General features: G+C 38.8%; 3 protein-coding genes across 3 annotated transcripts; 1 reads left to right on the top strand and 2 right to left on the bottom strand.

Annotated features, from left to right (window-relative positions):
* The first annotated feature begins 35 nt into the window (after nucleotides 1-35).
* Nucleotides 36-1,355, top strand: LOC131779923 (LYR motif-containing protein 2-like). The gene is made up of 3 exons (XM_059096527.2): nucleotides 36-81; nucleotides 166-306; nucleotides 737-1,355. Exons 1-3 carry the CDS (start codon nucleotides 37-39, stop codon nucleotides 812-814), a joined length of 264 nt encoding a protein of 87 aa, XP_058952510.2. The 5' UTR covers nucleotide 36; the 3' UTR covers nucleotides 815-1,355.
* Nucleotides 1,356-1,704: 349 nt separating this feature from the next.
* On the bottom strand, nucleotides 1,705-6,158 carry LOC131779902 (fibrinogen-like protein A). The gene is made up of 3 exons (XM_059096503.2): nucleotides 5,754-6,158; nucleotides 2,620-2,740; nucleotides 1,705-2,345 (listed from the first exon to the last, which is right to left on the bottom strand). The coding sequence occupies exons 1-3, from the start codon at nucleotides 6,120-6,122 to the stop codon at nucleotides 1,717-1,719; spliced, it is 1,119 nt and encodes a 372-aa protein (XP_058952486.2). The 5' UTR covers nucleotides 6,123-6,158; the 3' UTR covers nucleotides 1,705-1,716.
* A 1,147-nt stretch (nucleotides 6,159-7,305) lies between these two features.
* Nucleotides 7,306-19,281, bottom strand: LOC131779882 (centrosomal protein of 85 kDa-like). The gene is made up of 17 exons (XM_059096479.2): nucleotides 18,923-19,281; nucleotides 17,406-17,582; nucleotides 16,652-16,981; nucleotides 16,100-16,343; nucleotides 15,150-15,374; nucleotides 14,677-14,767; nucleotides 14,430-14,506; nucleotides 13,303-13,378; nucleotides 12,771-12,866; nucleotides 12,194-12,252; nucleotides 11,841-11,955; nucleotides 11,020-11,112; nucleotides 10,708-10,785; nucleotides 9,986-10,048; nucleotides 9,376-9,432; nucleotides 8,996-9,095; nucleotides 7,306-8,431 (listed from the first exon to the last, which is right to left on the bottom strand). Exons 2-17 carry the CDS (start codon nucleotides 17,575-17,577, stop codon nucleotides 8,259-8,261), a joined length of 2,049 nt encoding a protein of 682 aa, XP_058952462.2. The 5' UTR covers nucleotides 17,578-17,582; nucleotides 18,923-19,281; the 3' UTR covers nucleotides 7,306-8,258.
* Between the last annotated feature and the right edge of the window lie 458 nt (nucleotides 19,282-19,739).

Genomic DNA, 19,739 nt, shown 5'->3' with positions numbered 1-19,739 from the left:
CCATCCCATGGAGGCTTGGTTAGCCAGCATTTCAAAATGGCTACTGGAAAGTTACCTTCGAATGCGCTTTCCTTAAAACAGGTGACAGCAACATTTGACGACTTGCTTTGCTATGCAAAAAATTATTGGTAGATTTGATGATCGTGTGTTTTTTTCCTTGTGAAGTTCTTTCTTAGAAAACAAGTTCTGAGTCTCTATCGTGAAATCTTTAAGACGTTACGTGAGGTGGAAAATGAAGATCACAAGAAAGAACTTGCTGATTGGGCAAGATCAGAGTTCAAGAAAAACAAGCACGAAAAGGAAGAGGTAAGTTTCAGTTACTAGATGAAAGACCCTTAAATTTCTCCCTGTTTTCTACTTTAAAATCTTTAAATGCCGAGAGGTGTTTAAATTAAGGATGGCCAGTACCAATAATGACACCACTCTTTCAATGGACTTAATTTCTCTTACAAGCTAGGAAAGCACATAACATATGGAGGTTGTTACCTCTTTAATGCGAACATGCAGGTGTACAATTATAGCAACATTACAAGGTCAGCATGAAGACAACGACTGGTATTTCACTATGCTATGGTGTTTTTCATTATGTTGTAACTACGAACCAGCCTTTATTTTTGCAGATTGTCCTTAATGCATGAAATTAAAGACCCTTCTAAATTTCCAAGTTACACTGTTGGGTGCAATAATTTACATCAACCAATTACATTGCTTGATTGATTGATTGTTTTTTTCTTAGATTGTCATCAAAATGATGCTGTCACGTGGTCGCCTCACATTAAAAGAAATGTCATCAGCAATTTACTTGGCTAAATAAGGTTTAGAGAGGTACTCTCTTGGCTGAACAAGTGCCCTCCCTGCACAGAAAATCGTGAATTGTAATTCCTGGACCATCTTGTCATAGGGTTCAAAGAAAACATGGAGAGTGCTGGAATTTCAACCACCAGTGGTCAGGATTAGAATGAAGAGAAATCTGGTGGAAGAGACTGCATTTGTTTATCTTCTCTAAGTTTGATTGTCTCTTTACCTGCTAGCCTCCTTGTCTCTTTGCCTCCTCACCTGCTAGCCTCCTTGACTCTTTGCCTTCTAAATGGAAAATCCCAGTTCACAAGAACAGTCACAGGCTTTTGCTTATGGAACTTTATTTAGATCTTATACCTGTATTATTTTTAAACAATTAACATGTGAAGTGTCACTTGGAAAATTTGTTTAGATGGACTCTTTACCATGACAGAGTTGAGAATAAGCCAACCTAAAATTTTAAGAACATCTCAACAACATACCTCTGGTTGAGTCATTGGAAAACTTTTTTTTTTCAATTTATTCAATTGTGCTCATATTAAATGAGCACAAACTTAGCTCGAGTACAAACTCTACCTTTATCCTTTCATGCTGCATCTGTCCTGCCTCATCCCAATCTATCGTCATTCTGATAATTACTTGATCTTAGTCCTTATCCCATGTGGAGAGAGAAAAAGACTGCTTGCAGTTTCCATGTTACTTTATTGTTCAAACGTTGGCCATTGAAGTAAAATGGGCTTACTTTTGAACTGAATGTTGTCTTTTAAGTTATATAACTAAACTGACAACGTCTATCTTAAAGTTAAGAGATGAAAAATTTTAAGTCATTAATACCGTTTTATACAATTGCCAATTATTGACAATTCAAAACAGTGACATAGGTTGCTGACAGAATCACACATGCAGCTAATGTTGTTTCTACAATGTTGGCCTCAACTTCATTTCTGCGAATTTAAGGGAAAGTGAACCTCTGAAGTGAAACCACGGGATTCCACTTGAATCATTCTTGTTTCCCAAGTATCTTCCATTCAGATTGGACCGATGGCAGTTTTTATACCACCATGCTCCACCATACGTTACAGCACAGTTTTGAGAATAGTTATCATTATCACTATCTTTTGTGCTGAACGACATGTTATAATGATATGCTAACGAATCCCCAGCAGTCCCTGAATATGAACCCCCATCAAGTCGATAGTGTAGCTGCTCATCACCGATGTCAAACTTTCCATATTTGGCATACTTTTTAACTCCGTTCCAGTCCTCCAGGTCCACCCTTAGGGACCTTTGTAGAGCAGCCGTCAGCCTGTGGATCTTGTCGTTTCCTAACCAGAATTCACCAGTCAGCTGACCAAAGCCAACTTTGTAGTCGCTCCAATTCCGATAGAAGTCTACCGAGCCATCCTGTCTTCTCTGAAACACGGTCCAGCCTCCTTCGTCAGTGTGCATGTCACAGTAAGCACTGAAGTGTCCTCTACCATCAGGATCAACAGAGTACACTCCACTCCGATTGTGGCCAGCGTTCAGAAGATAAAAACAGTCTCGACCTGACGAAATTTGTAAATAATACGGTAAACAAAAGACCCAGAATAAGTGTAGTTTTTTTTTTTTTGACTCTTCTCCAGAGAAATAAGAGGAAAGTAACAAAATTCTCTGCCTTTCTACAAGATGCAAAACCAAGGGCTTAGAGCCAAACAGCAACTGTAAGACGCTAACGTTAAACAAATTTTAGAGCGAAGTCAGCTTATCTTATAGTCTGTTGATAAGTTAAAAAGTCCAGTAAGATATCGTGTAGAAAACACCATTACAAAATTTACTTACGAATCGGTATTTCACAGTTGTTCCCAGTGTAGTTTTGCTCACAAGCACAGCTGTAGTCGTATGTCTCGTAATTTGCGTGGCATGTTCCACCGTGCTGACAAGGAAAGTTTTCACAAGGATTCTGGAAAAAGTTCGAATATTCCGACAAATTGAGACACCACTGTGTTATAGACATCTTTGTCGAAAGAGAAGGTAATTGTTGTCTTTTCAGTCGCCGGTTTCGTTCTGGCTTTCGTTGCAACGGTTTACGAGTTATATGAATTTATTGGCCTGGGCCCAGTTGTTCGAAGGCCGATTAGCGCTAACTCAGGGGTAAATTTTAATCCGGGTTTCTTTATTGCTTTGTTCAAAAACCTTTCAGAGACAATTTTCCCTACTCTCGTTAGAACATCCAGTGATCAAATTGCAAACAAAAAGATTTGAACTGTATTTCCTTTGAAAGCTTTCAGACCCGAAATCAACTTTCAGACTGACCCTGGGTTAACTAAACTCAGCTTTGAACAACCCAGGCCTGGTAGGAAGGCCAAATATTTTCCCATCCAGCCCGACCTGACTGGGTCAATAAGCACTTTATCGTGTGAACGCCGCTCTTTCCTTGTCTTCCTTTTTTAGCTTACATCTCACGGGACCGTACGCGAAGCTTTTCTCTGCTCACGTCATTCCGTACCGCCTTTATGGGCTTATTTATGGCAAGCCATAATGGACAAAAGTGGTCGAGATATTTTTTTCTCGAGTCGAGAATCTTTTTTTCCGAGACAAGAATTTTTACCTCGAGTCGAGAATATTTTTGCCGAGTGGAGAATTTTTTTCCTTGAGTCGAGATTTTTTTTCATAAGTCGAGAATACCCAGCATGCCATGCCGTCATTTGCCGCCAAAATGATCAAACAATATGGCGATCTGCAGATCTGTTGGTTACGTAGCTTTTTTATACATTGTTGTTATTGGGGCAAATTTTTCCCTTTGTTTTCGTTTTGTCACTTGTTATCGTGAATTTTTTTTTTTGCTCTTTGATGATGATCTCATGATTATAAAATTCTCGACTCGAAAAAAAGTCTCGACCACTTTGGTCTAGCCTACGTGTAGCCGCACCCTATTTCCGCCAAGGTGAAACGGAGGCCATCGGGGTAGGGCACGGCTACTCGTAGGCTAACTTTGGTCCTTTATGGTTGCCTTGCGACTCCATGAAAAAAATTTTCGACTCGGAAAAAAAGATTTTCGACTCGAGAAAAAAATTCTCGACTCGAAAAAAAAAATCTCGACCACTTTTGTCCATTATGGCTTGTCATACTTATTCTATTTTACTATTTTAGAGTTACTGTTTAGCGAAATCGACTATTTTCACCCTCCGGTGACAACGTGACCTCTTTCATGTCACAAAAAACCATTTAAACATTACTAAGTAGTATTCCACCAAAGATTTTGGCCTCCTCTTATTTCTTAAAATATATTTCGCAAAATAGTAATTTAGGGAGGGATACTTTTTTGCGAAATGGATTATTAGTCGTTCGTTTAATTTCGCAAAATTGTCTGAGCTGCCTTCATACGGGGAATGATGTTTCTTTCAATAAAGGCGCGCGCGGAACCGTATGGTACATATAATAATTACTATTACAATTTCCAGGTTATTTCTCACCCTCCCCCCCCCCCTTACTTCGACCACCCGATGTAAGCACCCTTGCAACAAAATATGCCTGATTCATGGTTTATCTTCAAAAACCTCTCATTTCGCTTCGAGAGATGAGTGTTGTTTCCTTGATTTGTAACCGCAGGTTCACACCAGCGTACACATTTACCAATCAGTACCTTAAATCTTGGTGAACATTTCATACCTCCTTCCCCGGCTTTAGCTTATCAACAAACCAGGAAGGTTTTCATCTGCCGCCTTTGCATTCGACAGAGATAAAATACGAGCTAATGTCGTTCATACTGACCAACGAACATAGACAGGAGCCCATTGGGCCCCTGACACGAAATAAAACAATTGGTCTGTAATTTTGAAATTTCTCCAAACCTCTCTCCTTGTGTAATCCCGAAAAGTCTATTTTGTGCGGGCTGAGCTTCCAGTTTATTACGAAGAAAAACATTTTTTGTGGTTGTTAAATAAGCAAGAACTAAAAAAATTTGTCCTCAGACTCCAAACAGATGACGTACGTTATGATAATCACTAACGCAGATGTTTTTCAGGTGACGAACTTTCCTTCAGGTGGATATATTTCACCGGTTCGAAAATTCAGATTGTTTCGGAGTCCTTCTTTTCATCTCATCTCCTCTTTAACACCAAAGTAATGGTTGTGAGCTTATGAACTCGAAGAAAGGAAACTGAACTCTTACTTAGCTTGGCTTGGCGCAAACCGGATACACTGTATAATAACGCAAGAAATAAATTTAATACTGTCGAGCGAGACGAGATGCCACTAGGCTAATGTCTTTTCTTTGTCACGATGAATGAGCTTATAATTTCACCTTCTCTTTACGGTGGTAAAATATTTTCGTTGGCCAATTTACGTTTTCAACTCAGTTGTTAACACTAAACTACCCTATCACCAGCTAGTGTTATTTTTGCTAACAAAAAACTCCCTGGTTTCGTCTGTTTTTTTCCCTCTGTTGTCTTTAAGAACTATTGAACATGATAAAAGCACCGAACAGACACAACACAAACGCAAAAAGAAAACCGGGAGGTTGCCAAGTTTTTATCGCCGAGAGAAAAGCAAAACGTGTTAAGAGGGTGAATTTTTTGTCGGCGACTTATTACGACCATGTATCGTCAGGTGCCATTTCAGATCATCACCACAAATTTGGACAAAATAAAAACAATATGAATATTCAACTTTTCATACCGACCCGAGCCGTCCATATATGCTTGTTTAACAGTTGAACGAACACCCCGGAAAAAAACGGCGTATTACCACAGACCAGCTCTGTCAAACTTAGAGCGGGAATAAAACATCTCAACTGCATGGAAGCAGTGTGTAAACAGGAAGAACGAGAAGAAGAAGAAAATCGGTGTATAAACAGGCAGAAGAAGAAGAAAAGGAGGAAAAAGAAGAGGAAAAAGAAAAGAATCGAGGAAGAAAGAGGAAGAACGAGGAAGCAGAATAAGAAGTGGAACATTTATCGCAGGAGCGTTACTCACCATGATGCTGAAGTGATGCGATGTGCGATCCTCTTTGAACTTGTCAGATGCATTGTACTTGTCGGTAGAAAGTAAGTCACACGATGTACTTCCGTTCGGTAGGGAAAACGCAGCAACGTTAAGGGAGAAACAATGATCATTCCTCATACATCTTAAGAGGCAGTCTGTATCAGATGGAAGAGCAATTCCTTCAATTTTGGGGACATCCAGGAAATGATTAGAATGCTCCACGAACTGCGCTTGTCTTGACATGCTCCTCGGTTGGCGATGGAGACCGAACTGGCCAGTCTCTGCACAAACATAACAATCTAAAATATGGACGAGGAAGTAGATCATTGAACCCGCGGATAGAAGCGCAAAGAACTTCATCGTTATTCGAGATGCTCTCAATGCGGTTGTTCTCGTTCCTCCGAAATGGGGTGCGCCCCAATTAGTTTTATAAACCTAATATGAATTATTTATCAGGTAGTTAGGTTTCCTACGCAAAAGTAAGCAGCTAGAAAGATGTGTCGACATTTTCAGGATATAATTGTCGCGCAAGCATTGGTTATTAAGGCGTTATAAAAATAGGTCCAAAGCTAAGCGCCTGAGATGACAGTCATGAAATTTTGATAAGACAGAAATGACAGTTTGGAAGCAATAATGGTCGGATGGAGTCTTTCTGGATGTTGAGGACTAAGATAAGCCAACTCATTCCTTACTAGTGTTTCACCAACATAACTGCAGTGAAGTGCAATTTCCCGTTTGGCGAAAAATTTAAACTGATAACGTGATACCGTTACCCGACTCTTTCCACGCTGCCACTGAGGAGACACGTTATACAGTTTTCACCTTGTTGACTTTATTTATCACAATTTAGTCAAGTAATCGTGAAATTTGATAAGACAGAAATGACAGTTTGGAAGCAATAATGGTCGGATGGAGTCTTTCTGGATGTTGAGGACTGGTTTAAGATCTCTTTATAAATTAGAAGGTCGAGTGATGGAAAATCAAACGATAAGACTTACCTCGAAGGTAGGTTTTCTTCCTAAAGCATTACTTGTACGGCAGCTTACATTTTTTTTCCTATGTAGAGGATGCTTTAAGTCGTAGAGAGAAAGGCTGATTACATATTTTAATTTTTGACAATTTTAAGAGCACCGAATGCTGAATGCAGAGATCACCTGCCGTGAACTCAGCTCTCACTACAGCTACTTCAACTTCCGAGAACAAAATATAACGAATTCTCTTATCATGAAGCGCTTTCCCCTTAAAAAAAAAACCGGATTTCTATCCAAGTAACGTTGGTAGATGATTTAAAACCCTCTGAAAAAAATGACCGTGTTGACAGACCCGGTTACCAGGACGACATTGATATCACGCGTGAAGATGCAACTAATATGTTCACTGCGCACGGTGTTGACCCCTTTTCGACTTAAAGGAAATAAGACTGCTTCGCAAGCCCTACCACGAAAATTTTTCACTCATTGGTCCGTTTCTGTCTTTTTTCTTTCCTTCATATACTCCACACAATCCACCATCTATTAATTCACTTGCTCACTCATTTTAATCGTTTGTTCCTTCGTTAGTTTATTTGGCCTACTCATTCCTTACCAGTGTTTCACCAGCATAACTGCAGTGAAGTGCAATTTCCCGTTTGGCGAAAAATTTAAACAGATAACGTGGTACCGTTACCCGACTCTTTCCACGCTGCCACTGAGGAGACACGCTATACAGTTTTCACCTTGTTGACTTTATTTATCACATTTTAGTCTCCTTTCGGAGATGGCGATTTCCTTATTACTTGAGTTTTCATTTGCACAAAAACACAAAAAACAATCAATCAATCTTTGACTTATGACAAATAGTAAATTGGACTGAACTGCGCGAATTGTGATCTCGTTTTTCTTGCAACCTCTTGTCACGCACCGGCCAAATCACGCGTGACACGCACTGGCCAAATCACCCTCACACATAGAATAAAGAACACATCCGCCTCTCGCAGGCAGGCAATTAGAGTGCTTATTTAAATATATTCGAAAGTAACATTAATAATTCTCTTTCATACTATCCATTTCTTTACAGCATATGTGTTGGCTTTGACTACATTACTTTTCTTTGTCTGCACTACTCAACTCTTCTTTTAAGAAAATATAAACTAATGGTTGTAATGTCTTGGTCCAAGAATATAACGAAACAGAAGAACTATCACACGAACTCGAATGGAAGAAAAACGAAGGAGAACCTTCCACAAAGTGGATTGCAATTACAGTTGTTGGCGAAGCCGTTGCTCTGGCTTTGTATGTCTTAGACAAACCACTCGTATTAGTCACCCCTCTCCCGCCAGGTTGCACGGACCACTCGTCTTAAGCCACCCCTCTCCTGCCAGATTGCACGGACCACTCATAATCACCACTCCTTGTCAGGTTGCATGGTCCAATCGTTTTAAGCCACAGCTAAATTTGCGCGATGAGCGCTTAGCTTGACCCTCCGCAAGTGGAAACAAATTCCAAACACTTCTTTTCATCATTGCATCCTGCAGTTATTTCCAATGTCCTCAGCATATTGATCGGAGATAAACCTCCGTAAGTCTTCCACATCTGACCGTAGTCGTTGAACTTGGTTTACTTTCGATTTTACGGCATCGACGTCATCGGACGTGTCTTTGCTTTCGCTGTCGTCTTCATCCATAGAAGTTGCTGGAAAGCAATAAAAGAAAGTAAAGGAGCATGAGTGTGATAGGTTTTAAACGTTTCTGCATTCCCACGCACCAAACTCAACAGTTGCTCTTACGAATTTCAGGCATCTCACGCAAAATTACCCAAGCTGTGCCAAGCAATACCGTGAGTTTTAGGAAACCAGTACTTGCTTGTTTACGGCGAAGAAAGAAACGAATTGACGAAGAGGATAGTAGGCGACAAACTTGAATAATTTAGGAATTAATTTTCAAAATGCACAAAGACCCAGTCCCTCACTATCGCTTCTCTTTGCACACTGGTCCACTGGCCACGATACTTTCCGCTAGTGACTTGGCTCAAAATTTCTAGCCGGTCTCTCTCGGTCGACTGAAAATCGTCTGCTAGGTAATTTGGTTTTATCAACTGTGTTGATAACGTAAATTGGCCACCGCATAGAGTTTCAAAGCTGACATGTCGCGCGTTAGCTCTTCGTCAGAGCGAATTCCGTTCTCCAGAGGAAGTGCTAATGCTCAAAACGAACTAAAAAACAAACTGAATAAAAAGAACGATGAAATGCCAACTCACATCTGAGCCCAAGCAAAACAGACATGTCAGGATCTTTTCCTTCTCTTCTTTCCCGACAAACTTGCACCACAGCCGTGAGTTCCGCTGTACATTCAGAAAGCTACAGTAATGAAGTGGAGATAAAAGTTTTGCATTAAAGGAAGTTACCATAACCATCTCTATATAAAAAAATCAATTAAAACGCCACCTTCGAAGCATGAGTAAGATAAAGGTTAGCGTGCCTTAACAGCTGCAACTACATAATTCTGAAAAATTTCAATAAAATTTCCCAATTTTTCATTTCCCCATGTTTCTCCTACTTCAGCAACAATCTTTATAGAGAGCGTGACCTTGCATGTTTTACGTGACAACGTAATAACCTTCACATCGTAATATCATACCTCTTTCCAAAGCTTTCTCTGAGATTCTAATTTTTCTTTCGAATTCAATATTTGTAACTGTAAAAGAAAAAAACAAATTCAGAACAAACTATAACAAAATTGAAAATATCAAGTCAATCACGTGATGCGTTGCTATCGTCTTGTTCAGGGCTTAAGATAGGAGACTTATAATATACTGCTAGTGGGGGGGGGGGGGGGGGGAATTGGAGGATTTTGGTAGTCGCGATAAAATTCACCTGACCCCTCATAAGGCTCTGTAATATTGATGGCAGTCAATATTCAATACCCTCTCCATACTATGTTGGCGACGCCTGATCTCCCCACTGAAAACCAGGTGATCCCTGAAAATCCTCACCCCCCCTCCCCCAGGGGTAAATAACGACTAGTCCTTTATTCAGCACAGCACTTCCTGATTATAACCATTGAGTTCACTCTCAATAATGATATAATGAAAAATAAAAACTTGTTGTGGCGACCATTGAACTAATGCTGTAAATTTGATCAAGACCTCACTCAGAGTAAAGACTCAGTCGAGCCGAGAGTACTAAACGGAACAATGAAACCTCAACTTTGAAGGCAACAAAACAATGTATCATAGAAATTTTTTTACCTGCTCACAACGGCATTGAAGGTTTAAGTTCTCTTCCAACAAATCCTGATTGTGAGAAGCAATCTGGAAATGAGATATTTTAAAACAGAGGTGAAATACAGTGGAATGTCAAAAGGATACCATCAAAGGCAGGAATTACTGATTTTTGCGTAAAAACCATCCCCTTTGTGGCCTTCTTGCCATCCCCTACCAACCAGTCTCATTTCATATCGGATAAAGCGATCCTCGTGAGGTCTCAAAGAGAAATCCAAATCTTACATGCTACCATTCTGTTTCAGTTCCCTTACATCAACGAACGCGTGAACTCAACTGAATTGAACCCCAGGCAGTGGCTGCCTTATTCTGGCTTAGTAAAGTTCATGATAAACCAAACCGAAAAAAAAAGCACACTGATATCAGTGCAATTGTGCATCTACGTTTAACCTTTTAACTCCCACGAGTGACCAAGAAAGAATTTCTCCCAACAACATCAGTCCACTTTAAGGAGACAAGTGATGAGAATAAAGAAAAATATCAACTATAGGGGATTATTAGATGATCCAATAACAAATTCTTTGAACCAAAATCATGAGAGTTGTATGGCTGACAGTTGGGAGAATTACTAAAGAGATCTTAGGAGTGAAAGGGTGAAGTGTGCCACGGCTGTAAAGGAAGCGAGAGCCGGTGCGAATTTCAAACCAGACTTCAAAAGCATTCAATGTGGAAACTATATTTGTACTCACCTCCTTAACTGCTTTCCTGACCTCTTCGAGTGAATTTTCTTTCGCAACAAGTTCATCCCGCAAGGCATGGACCATTTCCTGCCAAGACAAGGGCAAGGATTTTGTTGCGTTCATTATCAGCAATACTCTCCGCTATCCACTCCACAACCCTCTAATGGCTAACAAGTGTATCAGGTTTTTTCGTTCTGTTCAAACCAAACTACTCTTCTAAGAAACTGAATCAAACCAAGATGATGAAGCTAAGTTTTTCAAATTACACACCCCAGAGTGGGTTCAGTTCAGCTGTACTTGCGATCTTATCTCTTTCCATACCTCCTCTTGCGTTAATCGCTCCTCCAAGCTTTTTTGCTCCTTCTGTGTTTGACAATGAAGAGTTTTCATTTTCTTGTGCTTGTTTTCTAACGCCTTAGAAAAGAAAAAATGTCGCAATGATTATTTCGATAAAACGAGAAGCAAATCAATGGGAAAAGAAACGTTTACCATGACTGACGTATACTTCATTTTCTCAACCCTTTCAATCCCAGACGTGATGAACAAGAATAGACACTTAATTCACCTAACAATATCAATATATTATCCGGCAACGAGGTTTCAAGAATTAACAAACTTATCATTTTGAGGTAAAACCTTAGATTAAAAAACCAATATCTTTAATTCACAAAGAACTGTACAGCAGGCAGAAGGACAAATCATTTATTATATCTACGGAAAAAGATTGAAGCCCTTAAAACAAACAAAAAAAGTTGAAACAAGGAAGATACGGCCAGCCACAGATAAAGAGAAAGGAGCGAGTGGACTCATTTCATTCAATAGTATTGAACCCTATTATTAGTCTGGTAGGAAACAGATTTCTGAATGGCTGTGACAACCTGGTTTGTTAAAAATCACACAAACACAAACACACGCACCCACAACCACACCATAAACAAAAGTTTCACCACATGAATTCTTTCTAAGCAATTATTTCTTCTAAAACTCTGAGCTTCACCAGCAAACTTGATAACACAGCAACTTGATCCTAATCTTCTCGCGAGGCAGGACCAGACTCGCTCCCAGTCCCGCGGAATTGACATTGGATTAAAAAATGTCAAAAAAAAAATTAAAAAAGGTATTGGTGAAGGTTGGCAGTTTACCTTTTTCGTTCGGTCAAGTTCCACCTGTAACCTTTCATTCTCCATCTTGAGATCTTCAAAGCTTATGAGTGACACGGGACCATCGTTGCTGATTTTATCAAGAGACACCTGAAGTCTGAAAACAAACATGGTTGAGTCGTATGAGCCTTAATCTGCACAGCGGCTGAAGCCTCTTCTGTGGGCCCGTTTACAATAGGGCCTCGGATAGGCTACCAGCTTGATAAAAGACCTTGCTCACGAACTCAAAATTTGAGCAGCTACCCTTAAAACTTGTGTCGTGCCCACGTCTTGAGCCAGCGACTCACCAAAAACTGGCCTAATAGGCACAGAAAATAAACTGGCTCGGTATGTACCTTTGCACGTTCTCTTTCAAAGTAGTATTTTCCACTGTTAACTTCTTTGCCTCATCATCCTGAGGAAAAAAGGAAGACAAGTCCGACCGTAAGAAAATTTAGAAAATGTTATGAAACTAAAAGCACACTACTCACGACAGCCAATCAGAGAAAGGTAAATAGCACAAGGATGAGAAATGAGAGTTAAACGAGGCGGTGCCTGAAGAGCAGGAAAATGCGGAGAGCTAAGTCGCAATTTGTTTTTGCTTTGCGTCTGATTGGTTGAGAGGTGGCGCGGGAGGGTGGACCAATCACGAAGAGAGGCCTGCAATAAGCGGATTGCTACATCGCAACGCAACAAAAATACACCAGTGGAGAAAGAATACAGAGAGGGGTAATATCACTACAGGCAGGCAATTGGACAAACAAGCAGCAAGATATGCAAAGACCTACGTTTCGGGCGAAGTACATAAAGGGGTAACATGATTATGTCTGTCCACACTCAAATAACTATAGAAAACTCCCTAGTATAGTCACTGGATCTCTGTTAAGAACCGAACTTAAAGAGAAACATCAAAATAAGGAAAAAAAACTTTACCTTATTTCCAAAAGCTTTATTCATGCGGGCCAGTTTCTTGTCTTTAGCGGATATAGTTTCTCTCAATTTTTCACGCTCATCACGAACATCTTTAAGGTAAGAAATGTTAAGGGAAACAAAAACTCTTGAAGATATTAAAGTCGAACTATCACAGTGTAGTTCCTACGACTTCATAATACTTACTCAAGGCTAGGGGAGGGGTCGTAGATGGAATGTCATCACCCACTTTCCCATCGTTTTCAGGCTTCCCAAAGCCTTCGCTAATACGCATTTCAGTTCTGAATTCGATTGAACGACCAGCTGAAGAACCCCTTGTCATGACTACGACTGAGGCTACCTCCCCCCCAAACCACTTGCTTTGGAGTTCAACACCTTAACCACTGGATTACAAAGGAATTCATTATCACTGTTAATAAAAGTTTTACAATAACTGTTCAGTCGTGCAATAGTTACCGGTAATCTAAACTCGAAGTATATTGCTACGTAGGCACTAAAATCTACATGCACGTTTCCAATGGTTTACTATGGATATAGTTTTATTTAACTTCTGATATTCTTCGACAGTAGGCACTTCCTTTAGATACCGCTCCAAACTCTGCTTTTCTCTCCTATCAAGAACACACACACACACAAAAGGAACAGAAAAGTAACACATCTGTCAGCTAGCTTGAATAAAGGGGTAAGTTTCTAAAGAAACTGTGGTGCTGCGTCGGTGGGAGAGTATAGCAGGTAATTTAGTGTTAACAACTGAGTTGAAAACGTAAATTAGCCACCGTAAAAGGGTAAAAAAGCTGACGTTTCGAGCGTTAGCCCTTCGTCAGAGCGATTGGATCCCATGTGAGCCGTAATAGTTTCAGTGTTTTCTATTAGAAGACTTTTAGAGTCAATATTGATACTTAAATAATGAAATGAACCAAAAAAGGGAGTAGTTCAAATGGACAAGGGTGTAACTTGAAAATCCACAGGATAAGTACGAGATCTGAATGGTAAGCGGGGAATTAAAGTAATAAGCAGGAATTTTGGTTGGAGTGAAGGGGATCCCTAGAATCGTCACAAATTATGGAGGAAATTCTGAAGATGAGCATGAGATCTGGGAGGTCAGCAGAGGATCACAAGAATAAGCACAAACATTGGTGTGTATGCAGAGAATCCAAGTGGTAAGTTGTAGGGGGTAGGCAGGAAATCCCGGGTTTAATCGCTCTTTCATATCGGAGTAACTACGAAAACTTGTCGATTGTTAAATAATTAAGAGGCACAATCTTGACTGTCAAAAATTGCTTCTTACTTCTTTGAAAGGGCAACAGTGGTGAGGGGTAAAGAAAGCACCTACACAGATACTTAAAGTTGGAAAGAAGTTTGTTAAAGAGTTCGTAGGAACTTCCGTGGTTGTTTGATCCCTTCTTCTCTACACTTCGTTCACCATTTTAATCGGAAAGAGTATCTATGTACTTCAGAAAATCATTTAACTGCACACCCTAATCCAAACGCCAGGGATAGGGGTATTGGACAGGAGAATATCACAAGTACAACCGTTACAACTGTTTTGAATGAGCCTTGAGCAGGGAAACCGATTGCGAAAAACTCTCCACACAAAGACAATTGTCACATACAGGTAAGAACGCTGGAGTTATTAAACACGATGTGTAAGAAATAACTTACTTGAGCTTTAACTTTTCTTCTTCTAACTGTTCCAGTTTACTTGTCAGCTCTGCCTGAGCTTTTTCTTGTTTAATCGCCTATTCATGGAGGTAAAGAACGCTTTTCAAGTAAACCCGAAACTATTTGTACATGGTCTTTGCTCAAACTTCAAAGTTACAGAAACTTTGGCTGAAACTTGATATCTTTCCCAAACGTTTTATAATCACGTCTACGGCTGATTGTTACGGAAATTTTTCAACTTATTTACCTTTTGTTTCTGTAGTTCGAGTTCCTGTCTATTTGAAGCAGCTGAATCCTTCACGCTGGCCTCCATATTTTTCATCAAATATTCTGTTTCTCTGCAAGTCAGACACAATATGAATTGGTCAGCAGTTCTTCAACAAAACAAAGCGCTGGTCATGTAACATTATTGAATCAACAAAACAAACCGCTGTTTATGTACATGTAACATTCTTAAGCTGTGTGGATTGTTGATGTAGGAGATAAACATCAACACCTCAAGCTTTTACAGTTTCCTAATTTTTAAATAGTAAAGGGTAAGTTATATTTCATGTAAGTTCCAAGTTATCCAGGCAGTCAGCAGTTTTTCAACCCTGCAATCAGTCACTTGTTAGTAAATCAGTCAGTAAAAGTTTTTGGCAATGGGTAAGTGCATACTATTGCTAATTACATATGTACTAGAAACGTTCAAAAAGGACACAACACATCTGTAAATCTCACCCAAGTTTTTTCTGAACTTTGTCAAGAGATGAGTCCTTCTCTGACAAAAGTGCTCTTAGTTGAGCATTCTCATACTGACTTTCTTGTAGCTTTAAAGACAATGAACTGCTGTCTCCTGTGCTCTGAGTTCGGCTAACATGGTAATGAGTTGGCACAGCTTGATGAATGGCTGAATTTGTTTGAAGCATTAGCTGCTGTTGAAGTTGAAATATACTCTGCTTTTGTCTAAAACATTAAAAAAGAATCAAAATTGATTAAACTTGTATGGCAGAATTCTGAAATTTATCAGAAAATACAATTCAACACCTTCTTCTATTAAAAGATAGACCTATTTAATTAAAATCCTACTTTAAAATCTATTGAAATATCAACCAAATGTCCTACGGCTAATCATGATATTATACAGCGAAGACAAAATTCAAATGCATGAATGACTTGTCTCAGAGCTATTGATTTACATGAAGTTAACTATTTATTCCTTTATTTTTCACCATGCATTTTAGAGCATAAGGTGGCCCCATATACTTGCACAGTAATAATTTTAGTAATCATGGCCAGCATTGCAATGGGTTTTGCCTACTATGCTGAGATCAAGTCTCAAAAAAAAAACTTGGTGTACACTTCTGAAGAAAGTATATTGTAGATAACCTCACCCAATTACTGTGCTTTGTAGATTTTCATGCACATTATACTGGACCACAGACAGGTCACATTTCAGTCCAGTCTGAAATCAGATGCTCTTCTACCTCTTTCAGGAACTTTTCAAAACTGATACATTTTTTAATCAAGCAGTCACTATATTTCTGTAATTCAAACTTTCTAGTGGAAATTTTTATTATCTTTTCCATCTGCTGAAAGACATACGTTTCTTTTCTTCATGTTGTCCACCATGATGTGTGTACAACAAACTTACTACAATTTGTGAAACAGAATCTAAAGAAGTACTCTACCTATCTATTATCTGATCTTTTTGTCCAATAAGCTCATCTTTTGCTCTCAGGTATGAGCTCCACTTGTCACTGTCCTCACTGGATGGGCTAATGGATCTAGAAGGTGAGCTTGATGAGCTTGTGTAACCCTCTCCAATCAGATTAAGGGGGCTATGTCGATGTGAGGTTAAAGCATTTGTGATGTGACCATGGGGTGCAGAGTATCCAGATGAAATTGTAGACCTGGTTGATGGGACTGACATCCCTATAAAAACAGAAACTAAAATAGTTATGACACTTTTCTGTAACATATAAACTTATCAGCAATGGAGATGCATAACAGGTTATTCAAAATGTGTTCACAAAGCAAAATGTTCAGAAGGTTCTAGAGACTAGATTCTTGGTTATTTTTATTTAATTTGGTTGTTTCTGCTTTGTTAGTTCCAATACTAATTGACAACAGCATTAGTTAACGCTGCCTTTCTAAAATAGAAAAATGGGTGCTGGTGGTTTTAACAATCTTATATAGCCTCTGTTAAAGTACAAAGATTTAGTCTTACTGCAAAACTTCACCTGTGGGCATAGTATGACTTGCTTGGATCACTGTTCCATTATTTAATGGCATTTGTCCTGTGTAGCCAGTAAATCCATTGTCACAGGCATTTGTTTGTATGTGAAGTTCATTAAGTCTTGAGCTTGATCCCCAAGGCTGCTGTATTCCAGTGTTAATACTCTGCATACTCCTTAATTGCCGCCCTTGGTGTTCAGCCAATAGCTCTGCTAGCTCAGTACTATCACTGTATTTTCTTGTCATATGTTTATGTCTTGTTTTTAACGAACCACTATGAGCTGCTTGGTTTTTCTCTGGAAGTCTTTGAACTTCGACATGATCTGTGTTGGAAACTGGAAACAAAACCAAAAAAATTCAAAACAATTATCATACTTTGAATATCATTTTCATAAGTGATAGTTGAAGTCAGCCACAACTATTTCATTGGGAAACATTTTGTTTGATTATTATCATAAATTCAAGATCATACTAAGCATTTAATAATACTGCCATTCTGCAAATTTAACTCGAAGTAGTGTCTCACAAAATTTAATTTTATGCACCATATGAGAAGCAAATGTTTAATATATATGACAGGAAGTTTTTAATACAAATCGATGATGTTCATATAATGCTATCATACAAATATCTCACACTATTTCAAATATATATTAAAAAACTAAAAATAATGTTCTACAAAATGTTTTTACAATTAATATGCATTACTCTCTGTTTTAACGCTTTCATATCCTACAAATGAGAGGAAGTGTTGAGTACCTTTGTGCCAGAGCTGGGGAGAAGATGGTTCACTCAGAGACTTGCTGGGTGCTGTTGCTTGTGAAACTGCGACATTGTGATTCAAGTCAAGATTAACAGCCTTAATAGGTATTTTCAATCTAGGTGATGACCAGTAACTACTCTCTGTAGGGCTGTACCGTGAGGTAGACATAAGATCTAAAGAGTACAAACCAAGTAAAGTTATTTTCAATAAAATGGTTCAGTCAAACTGACCCCTACACCTTCAATTGTTTCACCTAGTTTAATTCAACTCAGGTTAAATCGTCGCTCTTCGCTATTACCACCAGTGAGTAAAGCTACCCAACTGATACAGGGAGCTTCCTATTAAGACAAGCAGGACAGAGGAAGGTATAAAGTCTTTAAAACTCACATTTTCTGTTCACTTTTTAACTCATTTACATGTTAAAATATTTTGACTGCCTTGATCAAGTTCCCTTTAAATACCTCCCACATTTTTATTTTTTTATTTTTAGATTGTTTGGATTTATATAAAACCAAGAAACACAGCAGGATAACTTTTTACCCACTGTTAGCTTTTAATGGTGAATAGTGATTAAATCTTCACTTTATGAATAAATTAGCCGTCACAACTGGCTCTAATAGATAATGAACTTTTGTGTTTGACAGCAAGCTTCATTATTCTCCAATTCGATTGGACAAATACAGTTCTAAGCACAACAAACATAAATTGAAAACTCACTTTCAAGAATAATCGAAAGATAATCTGTGTACAGACATAACCACACATGGCTTACAACCACGGGATTATAAGAGTGAAAGAAATTTAATTATGTCCGGCTGAATGCGGAAATGAAAACAGCTTGTACACGTAGGCGCTTTTGAACTGTTGAAAGTTAGTAGGCTATTCATTACATTTTGTAAAACAACGAAGTCGAAGTAGAATTTAAGTGATTACATTTCCAGCGAATTGTTGGAGACGAAGTCTAAAAATTTCATGGTTGATGGTTTTTTATCGGGAGAAGTTTAAACCACAGGAAGCAAGACTGGCTATTCAATTTTTGACAGCTGAAAAAAAGGAAGCTTTCAGGCCACCATTCGATTTGCTGAGCTGTTTTCCCTTCAAAGCGGATTTTAAAGCTAGAAATATATTTTCTGAGAAAATATTTCTTGCCTTATTTATAGACTTCACGTTTAGGAAGAATGTTGTAAATCACAGAAAAGATCGCGACTTGTCGACTTCTAAGTGCTTTTTTCGGCATGGTAACCACAAACATCAACATTTGCGGCCATGACAGATCGTTTGGACAAGAAAGACTGAAACAGTTTCGATAGAGTGAAGAGGGACAGACAAAATAAGAAAAGACGAGCCAATATATAAACGCCAAAATTATCCGGAGAATGTTCTGGAAAAAAAATAGCTCCATACTAAAGAGACGCTTAGCACAGCATGGCCATGCCGCAAAAATCTAAATGATACGAAAGGCGATATCCTGCTATCATTGATCGCTTAAAATCTTGCAAATGAAACTACTTACCGTCGGAATAAGCGAAATCTCCCCTCAATTCTACCTTTGGTACAGTTTAAAAGAGAAGAATTAACAGTTTCCCTATGAAGATAGAATTCAATGGCGTGTAACTTTCAAATAAACCGCTTCAAACAAAGCGATCAAACAATGCACTATTGGCGATGTTTTCGGCCAACCACACAATCCTCAACGAAAACAAATCACTTGAATAGAGTTGTAAACAAACTTCTCGATATCAATATACTCCTCAGACGAGAGATCATTCCATAAGTAGCCGACAAGCTTATTCGTCGCTGTGTTGTACCGACTGTAAAAGACACTCTTCCGTCTTTTTCAGTCATTAAAAATTTATGGGAATTAACCTCTTTAGCATTTTTAGCCGCTTGAACGGTTGCAAAATGCGTGATGTCACGCACAGATTCCTTCATTTCGTCACCGGAGGAGAGGGTCGCGGGAATTATTTTTTTCTTTAGTACCGTTTAGTTCTGTGAGATGACTTCTTGTTTTTCTTAATTAATTTTTAGTCATAGGTGCACAATTTCTGACCTTTGAAACTTCAAGTCTCAGGGGAAAGTTTCACCAAAATGAAAAGCATTAAAAACTGCTCGAGCACATGATCGATTGCAATTACCCTTTTGAATTGTATTGCACAAAATTTGCATGACTGTACGTCAGTAAATGCTCTCAGAGAATAAATGTTCCGTGCCTCACCCCTGAAGCAGTTCTTACAACTAGTCATCCGAATTAATCTGCTGGAAAATTACCAACGTATCTGTGAGTTATAATCAAACAGGTTTAATTCCTGTCGTTAGCGATCTGTAGTAAC

Source organism: Pocillopora verrucosa, chromosome 9, assembly GCF_036669915.1.
Source record: "Pocillopora verrucosa isolate sample1 chromosome 9, ASM3666991v2, whole genome shotgun sequence".
NCBI lineage: Eukaryota > Metazoa > Cnidaria > Anthozoa > Scleractinia > Pocilloporidae > Pocillopora > Pocillopora verrucosa.
Note: the sequence above shows the minus strand (reverse complement) of the source record. Positions and strands in the feature narration are given on the sequence as shown.

Coding starts and splice junctions, on each gene's coding strand:
- LOC131779923 (XM_059096527.2), top strand. CDS start 37: ATGGCTACTGGAAAGTTACCTTCGAATGCGCTTTCCTTAAAACAG. Junction 82..165: donor ATGCGCTTTCCTTAAAACAG/GTGACAGCAACA, acceptor TTCCTTGTGAAG/TTCTTTCTTAGAAAACAAGT. Junction 307..736: donor ACAAGCACGAAAAGGAAGAG/GTAAGTTTCAGT, acceptor TTTTTTTCTTAG/ATTGTCATCAAAATGATGCT.
- LOC131779902 (XM_059096503.2), bottom strand. CDS start 6,122: ATGAAGTTCTTTGCGCTTCTATCCGCGGGTTCAATGATCTACTTCCTC. Junction 2,741..5,753: donor CGCATCACTTCAGCATCATG/GTGAGTAACGCT, acceptor AACTTTTTCCAG/AATCCTTGTGAAAACTTTCC. Junction 2,346..2,619: donor CAACTGTGAAATACCGATTC/GTAAGTAAATTT, acceptor AAATTTCGTCAG/GTCGAGACTGTTTTTATCTT.
- LOC131779882 (XM_059096479.2), bottom strand. CDS start 17,577: ATGTCTACCTCACGGTACAGCCCTACAGAGAGTAGTTACTGGTCATCA. Junction 16,344..16,651: donor AAGTCATACTATGCCCACAG/GTGAAGTTTTGC, acceptor CTGTTTTTATAG/GGATGTCAGTCCCATCAACC. Junction 11,956..12,193: donor TTGAAAGAGAACGTGCAAAG/GTACATACCGAG, acceptor GTTTGTTTTCAG/ACTTCAGGTGTCTCTTGATA.